At 39.9% G+C, this 24,577-nt stretch overlaps 1 protein-coding gene across 13 annotated transcripts in view; it reads left to right on the top strand.

The window, feature by feature from the left end:
* The window catches only part of Inpp4b (inositol polyphosphate-4-phosphatase type II B), a 743,006-nt gene that overhangs the window by 479,541 nt on the left and 238,888 nt on the right, over window positions 1-24,577 (top strand). For 6 of the 13 annotated variants that reach the window (XM_087593768.1, XM_087593769.1, XM_087593778.1 and 3 more), the window contains 2 exon segments: window positions 2,917-2,967; window positions 13,896-13,975. In XM_087593768.1, the coding sequence (XP_087449894.1) occupies window positions 2,917-2,967; window positions 13,896-13,975 (131 nt within the window). 13 annotated transcript variants of the gene reach the window in all.

Below are 24,577 nucleotides of genomic sequence, written 5' to 3'. Positions count from 1 at the left end.
GTACCTCCCCTTTCTAGCCCCAAACTGCTCCAAAGGCTGAAAAGAATATAATTACTTACACAAATCTCATTTAAAAAGCTACCACCAAAACAGAAAAACGGACTCAGAGCTCTCAGAAGGCCTTGGGATAACTCGAGTGCTGGTCCCAATAGCCATCCCTGATGTTCTGTTGCCTGGAAGGAGTATTTAAAGAAAAAAATGCCAACTACATAACACCATGGCCTTATACATTTTTTGACCCAACTTACTTCTCCAAACTTATTCAACTCAAGTCACTCCCTTGCAAGTTCCTTGAAGCATCCTCAGGAGCAAACTCTTCACAAAGGCAGTTGGACTTCAGCAGCCATATGGTGCTTATGTTTTACCTCACACCCTTTATGCTTTGTTGTTTTCTTCCTTGCTGAAGACTCCTATTCATCTTTCAGGACCAGAGCACCTCTTCTCTGCAGACTGCCCCGGTAGCCACAGGCTGTGTGGTCTGCTGTCTAAACATCCAGAGTAAATGCTCCCATTCCTATGGTAGCACTTACTATATCTTACTTGGGTGGTTTATATTGGTCACAGCCACCAGACACTGAAGCCTCCAAAAGAAGCCTGGGCCTCTATTTACTGGCAAACCACTGTTCTCCACACAGCAGTGCTAATACACAGTAGGATACATTGATATAGGGAAAGCTGTACCATGACATCAACTGTATCAACTCAAATGTTTTAAAATTATGCAAACCTGTACTTAACCTTTTATTATTTAAAAATAAATATAAAGTTCCTTTTCTCTGTCTTCTTCCCTTTCTCTTTCCCTTTCACACATAAAAACACACACACACAGGATACTAACAAAGTGGCCCATTTGGTACCTTTAATTTTTTATGTACATGGGATATAGAATTTTCTTTCTTCTCTCTCTTATTCATATTTATAAGGAATAATAAAAATCACATGAATATAGGAGTTTAATGGGCCATGCTGGAATTGTTAATATTAGTCTAACTTTGTCTCTCTATATATGCACATACATATAACCTAAATCAACTATTTCATGCAATCCTACTCACGTCGAGCCTCACCAGTCTCCATCACTTTTTATTTTATATTTTAATACAAGGACATCCCTTTTGAGAATGTCAGTATTTTGAAAAAGAATGCAACGAGTATGTATATGTATGTGGGATTATTCAGCTTACACTTTCACATTGCTGTTCATCACCAAAGGAGGTCAGGACTGGAACTCAAGCAGGTCAGGAAGCAGGAGCTGATGCAGAGGCCATGGAGGGATGTTACTTACTGGCTTGCTTTCTTATAGAACCCAAGACTACCAGCCCAGGGACGGCATCACCCACAATGAACTGGGCTCTCCCCCACTTGATTACTAGTTGAGAAAATGCCTTACAGCTGGGTCTCATGGAGGTATTTCCTCAACTGAGGCTCCTTTCTCTGTGATAACTTCAGCTTGTATGACGTTGACACACAGAACCAGCCAGTTCATCATGGCTCTCAGATAAAGAGACTGCATAGTGAACTGCATGGTACCGAGTATGCAACCACCAAGCCACGAAACCCTTAGCAAAGGAGTCTTCCACCATGTGTTCTGAGCAGAGTATGCTCTATTAACTGTTTTGCCCACTCTGTTGGGATATTTCCCACCATTTATTTTGTGCACTGGTAAATAGTTCGCTGCTATAATGACTGACAAATTGTGCTAGTGGTGGAACTGGGTCTGTCATAAGAGATAAAGAGCCTCAAGCTGTGAATCAAAGGGCATACTCTTCTATAGCACAGGGCTTTATCCAGCGATGGAAACTGTTAAAGACCAGCAGGCTGTAGAAACTGGATGAAGCCCTTTGGCACTGCTAGGGATATTGCAACCACCTTGTCCTCTGTGTGTCCACCCATTGCCCTGTTATACAAAGGCACAGCAGAACCCCCTGGTTTCAGAGGGCTGTGCTTCTAAAGAGGTTGTATTAGAATGACATCACAGAAGGTTTTCCATAGCTCACTTCTGGTCTGTTCATTTATCCCATCCCTCCGAGCCAGCGCTTGCTCTCCAATTAAGCAAGGCACACTCTGATATTTCTCTGTATCCATTTACCTATTCCATCTCATCTTTATTTCCAAGGCTGTTATGCCAGTCTTATTTGGTTTTGCTTCCTCTTCTCTTCTGTGAGAAAGATGATCTCTCTCCCTCTTTCTCATTTGGAATTTTTTTGGTTTTAGGAGAACCTGGCTCAGCAGCTACCCATTAAATACAGACAATCTAGTAACAAGGTTGAGCACAAATAGTTTGAAAAAGCCCCACGTGACTCTGGGGGGAAACGAGTGTAGATAATTAACAATCAATAAAATGTGCAAATCTAATTACTCATGTTCATGTTCATGCAGAATGTTCATGTGACAAGCTGCCCCTGGTGACTCATTTTTTACCTTTTACCATCAAGTGAAACTTACTTTTCAAATTAATTCAAATGTCACTGTCCTTATCACACTGCCCAGAGTTTTCACAGGAATGGAATCTCCTATAAGGAGGTTGGGTATGAACTCTCATTCAGAGAGTACTTGTCAAGCATGCATGGAATTATTTTCTCTACACCCTGTCATTCCCTTGGAATACTCAATATAAATTGTGTTTTGAGAAGATAAAAGGTGACTCATTTAAGTTCCAGATGTCTGCTGCTGACAAGGAGGAGATGGGTGAGGACCAGGCAGCTGTCTACTGGGAAAGTCAGGAAGCTTTAGAATTGTAACACGACAGATTTATTGCACTGCAGTGGATACTGAGGGCAGGCGTTCTCATTGATGATTAACTCAAACGTTTGAACTGATATCAGATGAAGAAAGCAGAAGGCCAGAACTTGTGTGAAACTTCGCCCCAAGTTTTTATCCAGAAGTCACATAGAACATGTTTGTTTTTCTCCATAGATTCGAACCAGTGTCCTTCCGGAACACAAGGATCCCCCGCCAGAAGTTGCGGTAGGTGCTTCCTATATTTCCGAAGGTACACAGGTCATTTGTAAGTTAATGGATTGCTTTTCCTCTGACTTCCTGCTTGCCTGGTAGCTGGGGAAAAAAGCAATTAAGTTAAAAATGTGTGTGTATTTGAGGAGTCACTGGTCTTTTGTTGCTGAGTTGAAAAGAATTCATCTTTTATCTTCGGTAATAATCCATTCTCAAAAGAGTTTTGTATTTACTTTAGATGATGAGAGATGAGTAGGGACGTTGTCCCACAGGTAGTTGTATTGCAACTGTAGGTGGACACTTCTGGACTCCTGGAGGCTAAGGAAATTATACATGTGGGCTGCGGCATCATAGGAAAACAGCAGAGACCTAGTCAGAGCAGGGTGCTGCTGCTGCTTGCTTCCTGCTATTAAAATGCTAGGACACAGATCAAGCAGCAGGCTACCATGTGTAGGGCTGAACACCCACCGAGGTTTGCCTGACACACGTGAAGCATCGTATCTCTAACCTGCAGATATTGCAAGAGCAAGAGTACAAAGGGTGCTAGTGTTTTCTGCTTAGACAGAGCCTGAGTTGGAGGTGGCAGAATTTAAAGAGACAGCCAGCCCTGCAAGCAGAATCCCTGAGGTCTCTTCCCTCAGAGAGGAATAGAATAAGGGTAGCTAAAGCAACCGAAGGCCTAGTTAGAAATCTTTCAGGAACCTGACAGCCTTCTTCTACTGAGTGTGAGGAGTACAGGACTATGTGCTGTTCAATTTTTCTCGTTGAAAGAAGCCTCTTGGCGACACACCAAGAGAATATTTCAAAAGCGCACACTGAAGTGAAAGCTGACTGAGCAGAACGCCAGTTCTCAGAGCACCTGCTAGTGCAGAGGAGAAGAGAGCGCAGGGTGGGGGATGTTCTTCTCTTTCATTTCTCCCAAGAACTTCTCAGAGGCGGCAAGATGAAAAAGTTCAGTGGACAAATGCCATCTTCCGTTGGCTTTCTGTTTCTACCTTGAACCCATCACATACTTACTAATCTAGTGTTGGTGGGTCCTCAGATGATGTGAGCAGTTTGTGCTTTTGTTTACAAAGTTCCCAGAAAGTTCATCCCAATCAGGGAAGATATGCAACCAGGGTCATTGCTGGACCTGGGTGCTACACTGTGTTTGCTTCCTCTTGCCTCTGGTTAACAATCGCCATTCAACCACTAACCACCCCATTCTACAGATGAGGCTCAGGGACATGCTCTCATCATGCCATTTAGACATCCTTCATAAAACCCTAAACCCATTAATATAACCAATGAAGTGTTTATTAAAAGTTTCATTTGTTTACCGAAGTTCAAGTTGGTTTAGTTTTTCAACTCTAATCCCCAAGTTGCTCTTGTCTTCAATTGCCCACTAGCTTTATATCTAATAATATCTTGACTTAAATGTCTGAACTTTTATTTATGTCTCTATCAACATATTGGGGAGCCATTTTATTTATTTTAAATGCTGAATATCTCTGATTTTATTTTATTTTATTTATTTATTATTTATTTATTTTATTTATTTTATTTTCTTGTCTCCTGCCTTTTCCCTTGCTATTCATGTCTCTGTAACTCCAGGCACTGCAGAATGTTTCATATGTTTGTCCCATTTTTTACAGCTCAGGTTGTGACATAGAAGAGTAGGGGACAGGGGCTGCTCTTTTGCCAAGGTGAGAGTTGGGCCCTATTTGCTGGTTTTGACACCTGTCAAAATCCTCAGTGATGCTAATACAGAAGTATTAATTGTTCGCAGGAAGTATTTCAGAGACCTCTCTCCCTACCTTGGCAGCTATGGCTCAGGTCAACCACTTCACTACCACGCTCCATTCCTACCCTGCATTCTTATGGCTGCAGTTCACTCTAAGCAGTGACTGCAGATGAGCCTCATTCTGTGTTACTGCTTGACCCACATTTATCGCCTATGCATTTACCATGTCCCTCATAGTCCCACAGGCATCTTCACTCGTGTGTTCTCTCTTAGCTCTGCCATCTCCGAACTACCCCTTCATACAAGACCCAATGACACTCAACTTTAGACTGCCCCACTATTCCCAAAGGAGACCATCCTGAAGGAAGGTGGTTTTGATATCTCTGGTCTTTACAAGTGATCCATTTGTTTAGGACAAAACTCTTCCAGTCTTGGGTATAGACATATTTTCTTGGAAAACAATTAGGGAATAGCCCCTAGGCCTTCCCTATTAGAAGCCAACATTTTCTTGGGGTAGATGCTTGGCCAGTTCTGTTAAACCCTCTTCCCTTTCAGCCCTTTTCTGTAGGTCCTGGTTCATGAGGGAGGTTCTCTGAACTTGAGATGAGGTGTATATGATACTGTTTTAATATTGTATTTGATATTCTTTGATAAAGACTCAGCTAAAATTCCTGGTCCCAAGTCTTAGTTGGATTCTATGACATGGCTATTGTACCAGTCAGGAAGCCACTCATTGAGCAAATTTACAAACTGACCTAAAGTAATTGGTTAGTTTTATTGTTGTTGTTGTTGTTGTTTTGTCTTTTTTTATCTTGAAAATGGTTCCCAGTACTGTAAGCGCACAAAACTGGACTCTCCATTTCTCTGCTTTTTTTCGTAGGGTATTGTGCAATCTGAATGCATCAGTTATCACATTTCTCATCTTCCTGCTTGAAAGAGTAAGATGTTAAATTTTAGGTCACAATGCTCTTTCAGTTTTAGAAAACACAAACTACCTGGGAAGACCTGCTTGGTATTCCTCATTTTATGTATCGCTAAGAAGAACTGAGTCCTTAAAGGAGATTCCAGGAAAAGTATCTCCTTAAACAAAAACAACAACAAAACAAAGCATGACTAGTTATGAAAATTGGGGTATTAGGTTTCTGTAATTTTTCCACACTCCTAGACACTGGATTCATGGCAAAAAAAAGAGATTTCTTGATTTTGCTCAGTCCAATATTTATAGTTTTGTATCTAGATTTTTTATTAAAATAATCAAAGAGGATTCCATTTTGGTCTACATTTCTTTTAGAAACATAAGAAAAGAAATTAAAGTCAAAACAGAGAAGAGTCTATAAATGATCATCTTAATGTAGAAATTCTAATTGTGTTTTATGATATTAGCCCTCAAGAAAATTGCCAAATGTGACTGCTGAACCAACCTCATACACAGAAAGAGTGAGCTTAAATAAGGAGGAGTCAACATGGCTTGACTTCCTAACAGACTGAGTCATTTATTCTGTACAGTAAAAATTTAACATATGTTTAATACATATATTCATAAACTCTTAATAGCTAGTCCACATTGTTTTCTTTATAATGCTTTCAGTATTAGCAGTTCTTACTATGCAACCCTATTTTTTATGGTTGACACTGAAGATAAAATGCTCAGGCTATAAAATTGTCTTATTCTCTAATTATGTACCTTTACATAATTATATATACATTGTTTGTGTATGTTATATATGTATACATATTTATGTGTGTATACCATACCAATGGTATATCAAATTCACTCTTCAAAGGCCTTTACAATTTATATCAACAATCCTCCATATGACTTGTAAGAATAGATGAAATATCATTTATAAGTTCATTTAATCTGCAATGTACTAGTGTTCAGTAAAAATGAAATGAATTACATACAAGGTTTACCACATAAGTCATTTAAATATGTCTAATAGTCATATTTTAGGCAGTTCAAAAAAACAGACTAAATTAATTGTTCTTTTATTTAACTCACTATGCTAATATATTATTAAAATACGCTCAGTATAAAAATGCTCCCTTTCTCCATGATAAATCTTCTAGACCTGGTGAACATTTAAAGTTTTATGGATTCCTCCACTTGGAGTAGTCACATTTTAAGCCATTAAAGTAAGAACTAACCCGTTTGTGTAACACAGCTCTGTAAAGCACTTGAAATACCCTGTGAGTGAAAGCTTTGTGAGATGAACTTCCTGATGGAGATTTAGCAGTTTGTAGTATCTAGGCTGACTTCTTTAGTAGTGAACAGTGGAGCCATTGTTGACGTAGAGCATGAGGTTTCAAGTCTGATGAGCTGTCTGTCTGTCTACAACACACTCCAAGTCCCCACAGTGCACAGAAGGATAAACTTTTGGCCTCACATTCCCTGTGAAGAGATTTCAGGAATAGCCATTGATGACCTCTTTTTACATCCTGGTTATTATCCTCCAGCCAGGTGAGTGATTGAAATGATATGCTGTATGTTTTAATGATCATCTTCCCCAGGATGATACTTGTGAGTGTTGTATTGTTATGATCAGGGAAGGAAGGTCAGAGCTATGAACTGTTCAAACAAAAGATTTATCAAGACAGGGAATTGCCATCTGTGCTGGAAACTTGGCACAGCATGCTGTGGATGAAAAGGAGCTTGGCAGAGAACTAAGAGTCTAGAGTTCTAATGTTACAGTTAGCACACATCTTTAATTCCTCTGGCTAGAATATAGATATGCTCTATCTTTAATTTCAAACAATGAAGGTAAAGTTAGTTTGTAGAAAAAAGCACTCATGTTTGAAAATGTTGTCATATTGAGTGGCAGATAAAGTGACAAATCAGAGAATGATTTGGCAAAATAGGATATTCCCAACTCTCAGTAGAAGAGAAAGGAAAGGGAAACTAGTTAAGGGAAAAACAGACAACCGAGGAAGAAGAGAATACAGTATATGAATACAGTAGAGTTCATGGAGAGCAGCATAGTAGACTTGAGAGGGAGAATAGAGCAGCTCAGAGAGGGAAAAGGAGGCAGTTTTACTGGGAGAGTTTTACAGAGACAGACTGAAGAGAGAACAAGGTAGACACAGGTAAAGACAGAATGAGCAAGAGAATGAGAAGGATTCAGAAGATTAGAAGTGATTGCCAGAGTTAATTTTGAGTACAAGTAGAGCAATTGCAAGGCTGAGAAAAAAAGCCAGATTGAATCGGTAAGCTTGGAAAGGAGTTTGAGCCAGAGCAGCTGAGTTGAACCAGCCAGCCAGAGTTCAGAAAGGACAAGAAATGGTGAGCTTAGTCAGCAGCAAGTCTCAGAGGCCTAGATTAGATTGTATCAAGGCTAGAAGCTTACAGGACTAGGCCTAGGTTAGCAGATGGAGGCAGTATCCCTCTAAGACAGCAACTACAGAGTCTAATAAAGGCCATTTTTTACATTCTAACCGGGTCTAGTATGGCTTACTGAATGCTAACTGTTGTGGCAGTGTGCATGATACATCATTCTTAGGGACTTCTTCAGCTTTTCCCCCCTGATAACAGGCGGTTTTTAATGAGCTGGGACTTTCTGTAAATGTCTCACATGTCCTAAAACAAATCAGAGCAAATTGGAATCATGGGAAATATTTTCTCAACAATAGTAACTGCATAAGACTTCATAGCCTTTATAACTTCTACTTTTTAAAATCTTATTTAGAATTCCTTCTGAATCAAATTTTTACTTTTGCATATATATTTTTTGTACTGCCAATATTTCAACAAAATAATAATCCTTTTCCTCTTCCTCCTCTTCTTTCCCTGCCCTACCACTTCTCCCCTTTTTCTTTCTCCAGCTCCTTTTCTCTCTCCTCCCCGCTCTTACCCCAGCTCCTAATTCTCCTTTATCTCTCCTTTGCTTCTTCTTTTTCCTTCCCCTCCTTCTTCAAATACTCCTATCTTTCCATAGAATTTTAGGTGGGCAGAAGACACCTCTAAGGCACCAGAGCGATGGGTGCAGACCCTATGTTAGTGTAGGTAACGCACTGTCTGATTTCCTCACAGAGATATACTTTATGCTCAGAATACTGCTCTGCATCCTTACTGCCCTTACTGTTATAGTCAACATTGCATGCTGGTTTCCCTCTCTCCATGAGTATTCAGATCTTAGAACAAGAGGAAATGAACTTTTCTCTAATTATTCTCTTGCAGTGTGCCCAAGAAGTGCTCAGAGGTGGATGCTTTGTTCTCTAGTTTGGAGTTGGGGGTTGGGTAGATCCTATTGACTTATACCGAGGTGAAACAACAACAAATAATAATAATAGAAAAGTGAATGTAAATGTGTTGGCAGTTATCCCGCTAGGTGTTACAATGTAAAACCATAATATACCATCTTTAGAATAAAATGGAACCCTGGGAAACATTATGGAAGAGGAGACAGAAAGACTATTAGAGGCAGAGGACCACAGAGTCTACTCTGTGGCTCCCTGACTTAAAAATGTTCCATGGAGAAGACTTGAACAATGACAGATCAACTATATTGCTTATACAAAGTCTCACAGGCTATCACCCCTAGACAGAACTACAGACAAGGAATGACTGTTACCCACAAGAGAATTAGCCTTTTCCAAGGATGAACTTCCAGGTCCAGGGCAAAGTGGTCAACCCTGGAACCAGATGCAGAGAGACAACAAAAAAAAAAAATAAACTCAGCACACACACACACACACACACACACACACACACACTTATATGCTGTATTCATGTATTTGCCCATATATTTTATATAATACATAATAATAAATATATACATAAATGTTAAATTTATGGCTAAAAAGACCACCATAATAGCATGGCAGCATACTTTGCTTTATTCTAAAGTCACCCAGATCTGCACAATTTCAAAATGTAAGTTAAACAAGCTTAGAAAGTTAGTGGCCTTGTGAAATTTATAATCTGTTTTATATATATTCTCTTGATTGGTGTAATAACAGATTATAAATATTATACATATATAAATACACATAGACAAGTATAGCTCTGAATCACTATATTTTACGTTAGCATTATGTGTTGTTTTTTCCCTCTCTATGGGTATTCCTGTATGTGTACATACATACAAACATATAAAATACAAACATACATACATACACACATACATACATGCATGCAAACATACATACAAACAAACATACAAACATACATACACACAAACATACAAAGATACAAATATATAAACATATAAACATACATACATACAAACATACATGCATGCATGCATACGTATATACAAAAATACACACAAACATACATGCATACAAACAAACATACATACATACATACAAACAAACATACATACATACATACAAACATACATACATACATACAGACAGACAGACAGACAGACATTCATATCTACATATGGGCAATGCTAAAGAAAAAAAAGCTATCAGTTTTATAGTTTTGGGGACATAGAAGGATTAGAAGAAGTAGACATGGGGCCTGGAGGGAGGAAAGGGAAGGGGAAAGTGATTTTATATTCTAATTAGAATGTAAGTAAATAAAGAAAAATGAACAAAAATCAGAGTTTAGGTTTTTCCTTTAATAAATACAACATAGACTCCCTAGATAGAATTAGGTTTTGAATAAAATAAACTTTTGTAATTAAAAACCTTCTGTTTTCTTTGGCAGATCCACTATCAGGCATTACCATTACTAAGATTCAAAGTGTCTAATTTTGGAAAGCTCTGACAGTGTCCCCCGAGATCAAGCCTGAACTGACAGTTGTGGTGGAACTGCCTGTCTCAGGGTTATTGTCCCTGTCACCATAGAGTATAATACAAGGCACATGCCCTCTGTTCCTGTCATTGGGCTGTCTCTGAGACTGATCGGCCAAAGGTCTGCTTATGAGGGGCTCCTGGTGCAGCAGACAGAGAGAGTCACTGGTTGTGGTCACCAATCTTGCTTGCAGCTGTGCCTTATGGTGTGTCCATAGCTCATGCCTAAAAGTAGCCATTCCACCTGTCTGTCCATCTGTCTGGCTACAGAATTCCAGTCTGAGAAGATTGCTACATTATGGTTAAAAAGACTATTATGTTATTCTGTTTGCTTTATTCTACATTCCTCCATACCTACATGATTTCAAAGGGTACATTAAACAAGGTTATGAAGTTAGGGGACTTGTGAAACTTATGATCTGTTAAGAATCTTGTTGTAAAGTGAGTAATGAATGGAATAGAATACACGAACTTAAAACCACTAATTATCAGTGAAAGATAAAATGAAAAATATAATATAGTCAATGCATATACACTAATAGATATAATTATAAAGCATTTGTAATAATATGTAAATATATGTTATCACACCTCATAGATATGTGTACAAGTTCATAACACAGTACATATTTAAGTTTATAATGTGGTCTAGAGAGAGGGCTCAGTAGGCAAAAGAACCTGTCACTCTTTCAGAGGACCCAGGATTAGTTTCTAACTTCCATATGTCCACTCACAACTGTTTATAACTCCAGCTCCAGGAAATCCCACATCTGTGTTTTCACATACTCAGTGCATATACCCATCCCCCAACACACATATGTATTGTTTTAGAAAAACATAACAAATTATATATTTACAAGGATTTAAATTGCAAATTGGTGGAGTGACATTTTGCTGTATAATCTGCAGAGGATGGTCTTCATTCGTTCTCATTTTATGAGTTACAGTGGTCTATAAATAATGGGGAAATGAGCTTGTCTCCTTTGTGTGTTAAACTATCTTCATTGTCTGGGTGTAGTGGTTGGTACATGACAGTTCTTAGGAGGCTGAGACAGGCAGATAATTGTATGTTCAAAGCCATGCAGTGAGTTCTAGGCGATTGATGGAGATGTTGTCTTAAAAACAAATAAATGGGTCGCTTACTTGAAAGCGAGGTCTATCAGTGTTGGGTAACTGTGTTGTTCCTGTGTCTGGTGTATATTCAGCAGGGAGAGTATTACAGAAAATAAGCGGTTTTGTCCAACTTGAAATCTCAATTATTTGTGGAGGTTTAAGATAAGCCATTTAAATATATTAGCTAGCGTTCAATACAAATGGAGACAAATACGCCGTGAATAGAGCCACAGAGAACATCTGAGTGCCTTCTGTCTGTCAGCGCCTGCTCCAGGGGCTCACTGTGGGGGGAGTTGGTGCCTCCTTGGGCCCTGCTGAATCTTCCGCCCTTGTTAACAGTCCCTTAGGCTCTGTGTTGATAAAGCCCTTTGTTGGTTTTCCGCTCTGGTTCACTCTTATTTCCTTGCTCCTTACATCCTTTGGCTTCACTCACCATTTTTCCACCTAACAGTATGAGCTCAGAATTTCTAGGCCTTAGTGACTGGGTGCATGTTATGAAATATAATGCAGTAATATATTTGTGGTGTAATGTGGTGGGAGTGAGGAATCCCTGGCCTGCCCATGCTGAGGTGCGCTTCTCTCTGAGGAATCACGCCAAGAGACAGACCTAGAGAAAGAAGATTTATTGTGAGGGAAGAGAGTGGGAACCTGGAAAGGGGTAGAGACAGAGAAAGAGAGGGAGAACAGAAAGAGAGGAAGAGAGAACTACTGGGAATACTTGGGAACAGAGGAGGGAGGGCTGGGGGAGGGAGAAGGAGAGGGAGAAGGAGAGGAGAGGGAGAGGAGGGAGGAGGGGTTGGGGTATCAAGCAGGCCTCTTTCTATGCTGCCACTGCTGCACCCAGCTGGCACCTGGTGGGTGGCAGGCAGTGATGATGACTGAAGCTGTTGCTAGGTAGCCGTTCGACAGAGCACGCAGCAGAAGTGTCCGTAAGCCAAGAGTGCATATACAGGTGTTTTGAACTTCAGACTTTCTAGTTGGGGCTAACATTAATAGAGTTGTGTACAATTTCAAAACCAAGTTGGGCTTGGTTTTGATGTCTGACTTTATGCCGTTTGAACCTGTTCTTCTAAGGTAGTGCTTTTTTTATACCTGGGGCTGGAGGGATGACTAAAGAATTAAGAACATGTGTTGCTTTTGCACAGGGCCTGGTTTTGGTGCCCAGAACCCACAAGGCAGCTCACAATTGTGACTCTTATTCCAGAGGACCTGATTCATTCTCCTGGCCTCCTTGCTTACCCAAATTACACAAAAGCGTATACACAGGCAACACGCCTACACCTGTCAAAAGAAAAACCTATTTGACCTGGATTTCAACCTTTCAGCAATCACTCAGTACACACACACACACACACACACACACACACACACACACACACACACACACGCCACCTCTTTTCATATGTAGGGTGATTTTTATTTTCTTCTGGAAACATTCACCTGGTCTCAGGCTTTTTAACCAAGCTTCTCATTCAAACGTCAGCTGGCAGCAGAGCTGTGCTGAGAGGAAGTTTGAGAGAAACGCTCTTGGCCTGTTGTGCACATTGAAGGCTGCCCATTATAAATGGCTGAGGTGAAGATAGGGCTTGATCATTTTATGCTTAACCATTGCCCTCAAGAAAAGTGAGACATACACCTTCTGGTATTTATGCCATAATGTCACACTCGAATCGGAAGTAGCCAGGAGCAGTGAAAAGATTTACCCCTGGGACAGAAAGGACCTGTTTGCTGTTTTACTCTCTATCTTGAATTGAAGAGCAGACGCCCAATATTGACTGGCAAACACGTTGCCTGCCTATGAGATGTTTAAAAACTAATTTAGAAAACACAATGAAAGTGCTGGTTATTTTTTTGAGGAGAGGTCGAAATTGCCCCATGCTGGTAAACAACAACAACAACAACGGACGAAAGCAAATGCTCCTAAATGCTTCTGTGATGGAGAGAAATATTGTCTTTCTATTTATAGCTCTCACAGAGCCCTGTGTAAAAATAGCTCCAAGAGGCAGATTTTCTCATGTCTTGACACAGAGTTGCTGTTGCCAGTGATTTGAGGAACATCCTGCTGAATGCTGAGCGCTTAGCACCTTCTATGACACCAGTTTTCTTCTGGGGAGGAAATCAAAGTTAGTGGGAAAGTCCTGATTGCTGTGCCTTACTTCTTGTTACTTCCTAGGCTGTCAAGATCTGTCTTTAACAGAGCTGATATTTCAGTATTATCTTTCTGTCAGTGAAATATTTGTGGGTTAATTGATTCAGTGTTTAGTTCTTTTCAAAAATGAGTTCTGCGTAATTGGTGCAAGAGCCACCACCACAACAAAATTAGGAAGAATCCCAGGAGTTTATGGAAACCGTTCTTTCTTATTTCCAGAGAAGCTTCCTGGGCTGTGCCAGCTTTAAAGTCGGGGAGCTGCTGAAGTCCAAGGAGCAACTGCTGTCCCTGAGCCTGAGGTGAGTCTCTTCCTTTTCAGATTCATTTGTTAGAGTTAACAGCCAGGTGTGGCCTCTGCACCTAGAGTGTCATAGTCCTCACAGGCTGGAGATAGAGGCTGACATACATAGTTCTCACAGGCTGGGGATACATAGTCCTCACAGGCTGGGGATACATAGTCCTCACAGGCTGGGGGTACACAGTCCTCACAGGCTGGGGATATACAGTCCTCACAGGCTGGGGATATACAGTCCTCACAGGCTGGGGATACACAGTCCTCACAGGCTGGGGATACACAGTCCTCACAGGCTGGGGATACATAGTCCTCACAGGCTGGGGATACATAGTCCTCACAGGCTGGGGATACATAGTCCTCACAGGCTGGGGATACATAGTCCTCACAGGCTGGGGATACATAGTTCTCACAGGCTAACATACATAATTCTCACAGGCTGACATACATAGTTCTCACAGGCTGGGGATACATAGTCCTCACAGGCTGGGGATACACAGTCCTCACAGACTGGGGATACATAGTCCTCACAGGCTGGGGATACACAGTCCTCACAGGCTGGGGATACATAGTTCTCACAGGCTGACATACACAGTCCTCACAGGCTGGGGATACACAGTCCTCACAGGCTGGGGATACACAGTCCTCACAGACTGAGGAAACATAGTCCTCATAGGCTGGGGATACGTAGTCCTCACAGGCTGGGGATACATAGTCCTCACAGGCTGGGGATACATAGTCCTCACAGGCTGGAGACATAGACTGTAAAGGACAGGAACTCCACTTCATGGTCAGAATTGCTGCTCGCTGCAGAATTATTAGCCTGTGTGGGAAAAGAATTATGGAAGCAGGAAGGTGATAATATTCTTTGAAAGAAAGCAAATGCAAACTATGATCATGCTGTTAAATAACTTTCTCTGATAAAAATGTCACTGTATTAATGAGTACATTTTATGGTTGAAATATGTTTGGTGTGAGGTGGTAGGTTCTGATAGGAAAAGGGAGCAGACTTCCATGTTCTTACTATGATGCTAAGCCTAAAATGCCTAAATTAAAGCAGATCAGTAGATCCTAGCTAATTCTGAGAATAATTTATGTTGATATCAGAGATGAACAATCTTAATAAGGTAGAAGAATATATTTATACTGGAAAAATACAGAATGACTATTTCTTTTCAAAATTTACAATAAACACACACACACACACACACACACACACACACACACACTTAAAGTTTTTTTTCTTTTCCCAAAGAACCACTTGGAGCCAACAATTCATTTCGTGAAATTTAAGTAATTTTCATTCAATTTACTTCTGTAAGTATTCTGTGTCTCTTGGTGAAATTTGTATTCAGGTGTTTTTCTTACTTTAGTTTCATGATCCTGATGGGTCTGGTTTTTTATTAGGAAATACAATATTATATAATTATACTAATATATATTCTTCAGGCAGCAAAGTGTGGCTTCTGATAAAGCTACTGCAGTTTCTGTAGCTTTTGTCAGAGAAAATGCTTGTCTTGCCCACAGGTTTCTGGTGGAGTTGAGGAACATTTTATCCCTCATTTTGTGGGATCTCTTTTGCATCTTCCATATGCTGTAAACCAACACACATTATATTCATTTGAGGGGATGAAACAGAAAGCAGAACTTGTATTTTGAAGACAGCCTCTAACCATGTAGCCTTGGCTGACCTTGGAACTTGCTATGCAGGCCAGGCTAGCCCTCAGACTTGCCTGCATCCCCCTGCTTTCCCTCATAAGGGATGGGATTAAGAAGTCCTCATCGTGGTAAAAGCTGGTGAGTGTACAGCCTGCCTTAGAGAGTATGTAAGGAGGGTAGGGTTTAAATACTTAGGAGGAAAAACACAGTGCAAAATCTTTAGAATTTTATGAAAGAGGAATCCGTTTCCATTTTGATCTATCTGATTCCTAGCCATTTAATTGTGATTGTGTGAAAAATGTTAAATGCAACAAAAGAATGATCTTCTAGAAAAATATTAATTTTCAAACTAACTTTGAATGACTAGGCTTTTTTCACCTTGTTTTTGCCATTTTCATGGGATTCCTTCACTATGAATCAGGCAGATTATACCTTACTGTAACCTGTGTATTTTTAGCTCACCTCATGTAATTGTTTCATTTGTTTGTTTGTTTGTTTGCTTTTTGGTTTTTTGGGTTTTTTTTATTGTTGATGAGATTCATCTTTTGATGGATTCTCTCTGGGATTCTGAGTTGGAAGAACATTAGGTCAGGGTTAAGGAATATTCTGTGTTATTGTTTTGCTTTGCTTTTTTATTTTATTTGCATTGACTATTTATGACTTCCCTTCTTTTGATATTCCAGCTTTCACACAAAAGAATGAAACACTTCTACAGAAATAAAGACATGTTTGTTTTGTTTATTTTGTCGTTTCACTTTCCCCGAACCTGAAGGTTCTGATTGTGCTTTCTAGCTCTTTGGGAATTAACGGGGCAATTTAAATGCTACAACTCCATCCAGCTCACTACAGGAGGAGCCTGTGTTCAGAGTAGCTTCTCTCACACGTTCTTAGAGCTGGCCATAAACTACATTGGTTGCCTCTCTTACTAAAAACTTAAAGGAGAAAGAAATATACATATAATTTATAGATTCATACTCAAATTTCACTTGTGTATCTTTTAAGCTGTAAAGTAGCATTGTTGACCTATATTTGAGAAAAGGCCATAAACTACATTGGTTGCCTCTCTTACTAAAAACTTAAAGGAGAAAGAAATATACATATAATTTATAGATTCATACTCAAATTTCACTTGTGTATCTTTTAAGCTGTAAAGTAGCATTGTTGACCTATATTTTGAGAAAAGGCCTCTGATATACAATCTGGTTTCTATGTGCATGTCCTTTTTATTTGCATAGTACAGGGTCACCAGATTGGAATCTTCCAGTTTTCCAGATGGACTTGGTGTCTTTATTGAATAGTGGCCTCTATACTATTTTGTTTAATTGACTTGGCTTTGCTGGTTTACATGAGTTCCATCTTCCCAGCTTCTCTCATATTCTGTTTTCTGATGGTGTTCTCCAGTTTGCTGCTATACAGTCCCATGGGATTGATGGAGAATTGTTTTATAGCAGATTATAATTTTAATTTTGGCAGGTGTTGAATAATCTTATTTTAGTGACCAAAGCTGTAAGGTAGCACAGCAGCAACAGCCCAGTGGAGCGCTCTGCGCTGAGAGTCTATTGGAGGTGGCTCATTTGATCCTTATCAAATTAACTTGCAATGTCCTTTAATCCATACCATTAATCAAATTGACAAGGAAAACAATTTATTTAGAATTTTTGTAAAGTTACAGTGTTCTTAAATAAGAGAAAGTTGACCTGAGTTCAGGCCCTTCTAATTGGAAAGCTATTGATTACAAAAGATGGACTCTTGTCAACAAGAGACAACTCAGACCAAGGATTAACTGTCACATGTCATGTACTTGGTGACTGAGTGGTAGCAAGGGCTTGGGTACAGGACCGTTTCCTCGGTGATTTACACCTGTCTTTTCCTCACTGTGCCTAGATTTACTAGGTAGTTAGTAGATGAGTATTAGCGTGCTCTGGGGAATTTGGATATGTTAGCCATGGTGGCACAAAATGGGATCCAACTGTTAATTCAAAAGACTGAGGGAAATACATGATATCTGTTACAGACAGCCACAGAAACATGGACCCCTGGAGCAACTGGGCACAGTTTGCTGTCCAAATACCTGGTATTTGCCTGTCCCAAATCTTTAAGACCATTCAAGCAGAGCTCAGGAATACAGTAGTGTTACCTATTTTTAATAACAGAATGGACAAATTTTAAAGATCTATTGCTGAGCGGGGCTGGCAGTCAAGAGAACAATCCATTGTTCTTAAGCAACGATAATGAAACCAACATCCACATGAAGCAATCAGAGAGATAAAACTTTTCTCCTAGGAAACTCACAGACAGAGGGAGAAAGAAGGGAGTGTTTCAAACGCCACTGGACTTTGTTCAGTCTCCTATGTACTTTTATTCAGTATATATTTAATCAGCAAACATTAGATTTTTTTTATATCCCAATAACAGTGACAGGTTCTTCAGAAAATGATAGCAGTAACCATTTTGCAGTTGATGATACTGACAGTATAAGTTTAATGAATAAACTATTAAGCATATATATTCCATGCAAGCACTGTGTTCGATACTAGTAATGCATCAGCTTCTTTAATTCATGCAAAGCCATTTCTGTTTTATATCTGCTTGACTGAGATACCCATGGCTACTGATTGTAGAAGAGGAGAACTCGGTTAAAACTTCAGTTTCTTCTGTTTCTAGTTTACTGCCTTGTAGGAAGGTCACAACCTTGGTAGAATGCTTACTTATTTCTCTGCCATCTACTCTATGCTTTAAACAGTTTAGGGCTCTTAATTTCCTGGTGTTATATCTTAGAGTTCAATTTTGTATGCCTGAAGCAAAGCTGGGCTTCAGTAAATGGATATTGTGTGGAAATTTTATTTGTGCTATTGGCTTTCTTTACAAAGTTTTTTTAATTGTTTTGTGTTATGCAAGTAGCAAGGATTTTTTTTATCTTTATTAACTTGAGTATTTGTTATTTACATTTCGATTGTCAATTCCCTTTCCTGGTTAGGGTCAACATCCCCTAACCCCTCCCCCTCTATATGGGTGTTCCCCTCCTAATCTTCCCCCCATTACCGCCTGCCCCCCCAACAATCATGTTCACTGGGGGTTCAGTCTTGGCAGGACCAAGGGCTTCCCCTTCCACTGGTCCTCTTACTAGGCTATTCATTGCTACCTTTGAGGTTGGGATTTATTCCTAGGCAGATCTGTGAATCTCAGCAAGTATGATCTAAACAAAAGATTGTCTGTGTGTGGTTGTTTCAAGTGAACCCCCCCATAGGCTCACATGTTTAAACTTTTGCTCCTCAGTCCCTGGAGCTGTTTTGGACTTCTGTGTAAGCTTTATGAGGTGGAGCCCTGCTGAAAGGATATGGGTCACTAGGGGAGGATCTGAAATGTTCATAGCCAGACTCATTTCCTATACACCCGCTGCTTCCTAACTCCGACGCTGGATAAACAACTGTCTCCTATTCCTGCTGCCATGCCTTCTCTGCTGGGATGGACAGAGCCCTTCGAACGTAAGCCAAAATAAACCTCTCCTCCCTCACCTGGCTTCTCATCCAGAATCTGTCAGAGCAGTAGTGAGGCATGGACTGCCATCTCCTCAGAAAGTAAAAACCTGGGTTAAGATTTACATTTATTTCGGTATAGACCACAGTACCTCCCTCATCCTTGATTTTATCATCAAAATGTTCAGCGCATCCTCATATCCAGCTGCATCTACCTGACTTTCACATGGTTTGGGGGAATGTGAATTCCAGTCCTCACACTTCCATAGTAAGTAAGAGCTTTCCCCACAGAGCCATCTCCCTGGGCTCTTTGTTTCCTTTTATTAGCCTTTCAATCAGCTCTCTTACTGGAGTATAAATCATGATTACAACCGAACTACCTGCTGTTCCAACAAAATTAAATGTTATATATGTCTAAAATATTTTCTATCTTAAGCAATGTTAATATAAAGAAACTGCTCTCCAACAGTTTGGGGGAAGAACAGAGCATCCCTGATTAATTTTAATGGAGAATACTGCTGAATATTGTGGAATATGTCCGCAGAGATACAGATGACAGGGGCGGTATGTACTTCGTTGTCACTTTGGCAACAAAAGCAAAACGCACATTACTCTTACCTGAGAGCAGCACATCAGGATGCTGCTGGGGAAATGAGCAGGCAGGAGCAGGGATGAGTCAGCGGCAACTCCCCAGCCGGGTGAACCAGAGAAATGAGCTTGCAGGAATGGGTATGAGTCAGTCACAACCCCACAAGGTGAACCAGAGGCTGGGCTAGGAAGAGGGCTCTCTGTCTCGGAAAGCACTGAGTCTCCAGAGCCTTCCCATCCCCTGCTTCCCTCTGACCTGCTCGCAGGGAAGTTTACACAATATTTCTGCCTCAGCAGCTCTGACACCTACACAGATCTCCACAGAGTAAGCTTCTTCAGTTTTTCTGTTATTTAATGTTCGAAAGGGCTGGGTAACGATGTTTTTCCTGTTTTATGGACAAGCAATCAGATCCCTAGCAATCTCTAAATTCCCACAGCAGCTTCAGCAGGGAGAATGGATACTCTCTCTCTCCCATGGTCTTCCCAAAGAAACCTGTGTGTTATCCTCTTAGCATGTTAGTTAGCACTCAGTTGTTTTGCAGAGAGGAAGGCATCCTCGAACTGACACTTGCTGTTCTTCTTGGGCTGCTTTAGGGACAGGGCTCTGCCACTGTGTGTTCCTCCCACCTGTAGATAAGGCCTGCTGTTAGAAACATAGTTCTACCTTATACCAATTTTTGACTTGTAGCCTCTGAAGTTATGTAGAAGTTCCCCTTTTCTATGGTGCTTTGGAAGGCATATTGTCTACCCTAAGTCTTATTTTGTTCTTTATCAAAGAGCAGTGAGGAAGGACACCGACTTGAGCTCAGGTCCCCTCCTTGAAATCACTCAAATCATCCCGGGCAGACTGCTCATTCTCTCTCTAATGTCTGTTCATGAAAGTAACAAAGACTCCTTTTCTGTGCTTGGTGGTGGGTAAATTAATAACAAATGCAATAAGGTCCTGATCCCTACCTTGTACTAGAGAAAAATATTATAAATACCTTCACAGAAAAATATAAGTACCTTTCACATCACGTCATGCTCTTTAAGCACTCATTAATATTTTATTTCGTTTACTTGAAATTATAACTTTCACAGTTCTCTAATCTGCCAGTCGCAGAGGTGTGGACTTACTCTTTATATACATGTAAAATTTCAATGATCAAGAAATGGATTCTCTCCTGAATCCTGAATCCTGGCTTTTTCCCCTGTGACATTCTATCTAGCATATACCACAGGGGAGGTCCCAACAGGTGCAACAGTTTGAACAAGAGTTCCTTGGAAAAATAAATACAACTTATACTCATAATTTCATGAGCATAGCGTTGAAATCAAGACAGAAATTTGTGTCACATGGTTATAACTTATGTCTGGAAATTTTTAGAGTTAATTTTTATTTTACTATTTAAATGTTTAATATAAACTTTTTATAATAAAATAACGTTATTGAAGCTTAAATATACTTACATAATTTTCTCTTTTGATTTTCCACCTTCTAACTCTCTTGATTTCCTTCTTCCCTTTTTTATATTGACCCTAGGGGAGATACCATCAATGGTCCCTAACATAAGCCATCTTGTAGTAACTCTTGAAATTCTACCCATTTGTTAAAAATTAGTGAGAACTACAAAGCATGTATTAGTTTGTAACAATAAAAAATACAATATTTAATTTAAAATAACTCCTGAGCCTAAATTCTGGCCTTGCAAAATGGTAGAATACTCTGAGGCTGAATGACCTTGAACTTCTGGTTGACCTTCATCTATCCATCAAGTTCTAAGACTGTTGACATACGCCACCACACCCAGCTATGTGGTACCGAAGGGCCTACTCTGAGCTTTGTTCTTGCTAGGCATCTACCATATGGGCTCCACCACCAGTCCTAAGCCCAGCTTCATATCTGTGAGCTATGGAGGCCAGTACTGCCTCTCTTACAGGACTTGTAAGAATCCTACCAATCACTAACAAGAAGTGTTATAATAATGCCAACACAGAAAATGCTAATACTCATTTTAATACTTTTTCTTTGTTAATATCTTCCGGCAGTTTTTCTTTCTTTACAGGATTGGATTAAGCATTCTATAACCAGTCCACCTGAAATAGGAGTTGATGCGGGTTCTCCTCAGCATTCTATTAGTCAACTGATAATAATATTATCATGTTGTATCAATGTTCTCCTTGCATTCACTGCGTTTAAATTCTGTGGTTATGTATGCTGTACTTCTATGTGTCTAATTCATTCTCATGACAGGGGATGAATGGAAGGCCATGGATGCTAATCAGCACTTCTTTACTTTTCTTTGTTCCAAAGCGTGGAATTCATCAGCTTGAAAGCTGATTTAACATTCTCAGATACGGACAGGACAGCACACGCTTAGCATACACTTCAGTAGCTCCTCAATTTGTACAGAAAGGCCTGAAGTCTTAACTCTTTTAAAATGTGAATCACATGAAGTTACTCTCTGTACACAAAGACATACTTGCTTAAGAAGTATGAGAGTGCGTTTACTTGTACAGATAATTTTCAGGAGTGATTAGGTCTGAAAGGAACTACATTCTACTTGGACATCCTGTGCTAGCCTTTCTCATGTTCCCCAGAGTCATGGTCATCGGTATCAGCACCTATCTGGTCTCCTGTTTCACTTACATCATCTCTGTGCAAACAGTGACTTTTGACTTGCTAGAGTCACATTTGTTATTGGTGTTAAAGAACTTGTGATTCTTTGAGAAAAGGGAATTTGATGAGAAAAATGCTTGAAGCTCTGATAATAAAAAGAAAGGAAAAGCAAGTTTTCTTTGTATATGGCTTCTACGTCCTTACTAGCTCTCTGAGGACTATGAGAAACTCAAAGGACACATGTCAAAGGCAACTTTATTGGAATTGACTATGAGCCAATTTCTCTATGGAGCATTTATTAACAACTTATTAGACTCCATGGCTCAAAAATATATACTTATGTAGTTTAGAAAACTCTGCTTTATAATAATAGTAACAAAAGAATTTTCCAAGAAAATAGGAAGGTACTATCTACTTTTATCTATGAGCTTCCTGCTACCATAAACACATTCTTCAGCACACATGTGAAGAGGCTGGTACATGGGACTTTATCAAGTACTTGCTTTCAACTCGTGTGTCAAGGCTCTTTTCTCCCATTTTTCCCATGTAGGCTTCAAGGGTCCCATTGTACTTCAACTCTCATTTCTGACTGTGTAGATCTCCATTTCAAATCAAACAAAAGCTATGAGAAAAGACTTTCAAATAGTCTACTCTCTCTTACATAATGTTTTGAGTTTTTGAGGTTATAGTATAGTTACATCATTCATTCATTCATTTTCCTTCTCCAAGCCTTTCTATATTTCTTATTTCTTGCTTTCCTTCAAATTCATGACCTCCATTTCTTTAATTGTGTGTGTATGTGTGTATGTGTGTGTGTGTGTGTGTGTGTGTGTGTGTGTCTATATTACTTGTACATATGCTTTCAAGGATGGCCATTTTGTGTTAGATAATCAAATGGTGTGGTCTTTCCTGGGGAAGATTTTTTTTCCTGCTCTCAGGAGTCTTTAGATACCTGTAGATCTTTGTCTAGGGTTGAGATCATGGCAAATTCTTCCAAGCTTGATTACATAGCACATGAATATTTCACAATTATTGCTTGTTTAACTATGCCAGAGCAAACTTTACTCTTATTTTAAAAGCTCTCTCCTTTCTTAATAAATGAAAATTTTTGCCCAAATGAAAAATGTCAGAATCTTCATCAACTATCTCTTCTCCAATCTCTGATTGTGCATATTTCTTCTTAAAGTTTCACACGATGCCTCCCTCCACATCTATGAGCCTCCTATCTATAGCAAGCATAACTGGGCACACAGGAATGTGGACTCTTCAGCCAGGCATACAAGCTTCTGTACCTTAGCCTGGTAGAGGTCGGGATTTCAGTCTCGCAGTAGCTACATACATCACCTCTGCTCTTACTCTTCCCTCATATTTGTGTTGTATATGCTAGCCAAATGCTTGCCTAGTGTGAAGTCAGAATTCTTAGATTTCTATGCTGTCCCTTTGTCTCACTTTTTCTGTGCTAGGTTTAGACTTTGGCCATGGTCATGTTTGTGTGTGTTGATATGCTGCTTAGGCGCTTCCTATTCTGGTGTCCATCCCATTTCTCTTACCACAAAATTTTCCTACATCCCCAGAAATTTGAAATGATCCAGGCATGTTAACAGGAAGGTCAAGTCACCATCCATGTCTATGGCTTTCCCTTGACTCAATTTCCTTTTGACCAATGACTTCCTTCTTGCCTTTCCTTTGAGATCATCATTCCTGGTCCAGCCCAGCTAATAAAAGTCTGAGCAGTCACGAGAAGGTCACTAGCTCTTAGCTGTTTCCCATGAGGCTATCTTTGGATTTTCTGTTGATTAATTATCTGTCCTATTTAATATTCACATGTGAGAGTGATTGAAAGTACAGCTTGGGGAGCAGGGGGAATGGACTTCCTTTGTCTAACTTGTTTCCTCTGAGAGGCTCTTCAGTTCAGGACCTCCAAGTTGAGTCACTCAGTGGAATTCAGTGAGCACTGCTGCTGTGGAATGCAGTCTGACTAGCTTCTAATAGAATCATAGCTCAGAGGCTAGTGAGCTGGCTCAGTGGGTGAAGGTGCTTGCTGCTAATTCTGACAGCCTAAGTTTGACTCTCTGAACCCACATGCTGGAAGGAAAGAAGCAATTCCAGCAAGCTATCCTTTCTCAGTCACGGCATTTGGACCCACACTCAGACACATGGCAATGGCTGAGGTGGTGTCCATAAAGCCCTGAATTCCAACCTCAGCACCATAAAATAAATAAATGTGTAAACGAACACAGTTAAACTACCATGACAGGGTTATTTTCCTCAATGCCCTGTTGCAGTG

The sequence above is a fragment of the Rattus norvegicus genome, chromosome 19 (genome assembly GCF_021556685.1).
Source record: "Rattus norvegicus strain SHRSP/BbbUtx chromosome 19, alternate assembly SHRSP_T2T, whole genome shotgun sequence".
Classification (NCBI taxonomy): domain Eukaryota; kingdom Metazoa; phylum Chordata; class Mammalia; order Rodentia; family Muridae; genus Rattus; species Rattus norvegicus.
Note: the sequence above shows the minus strand (reverse complement) of the source record. Positions and strands in the feature narration are given on the sequence as shown.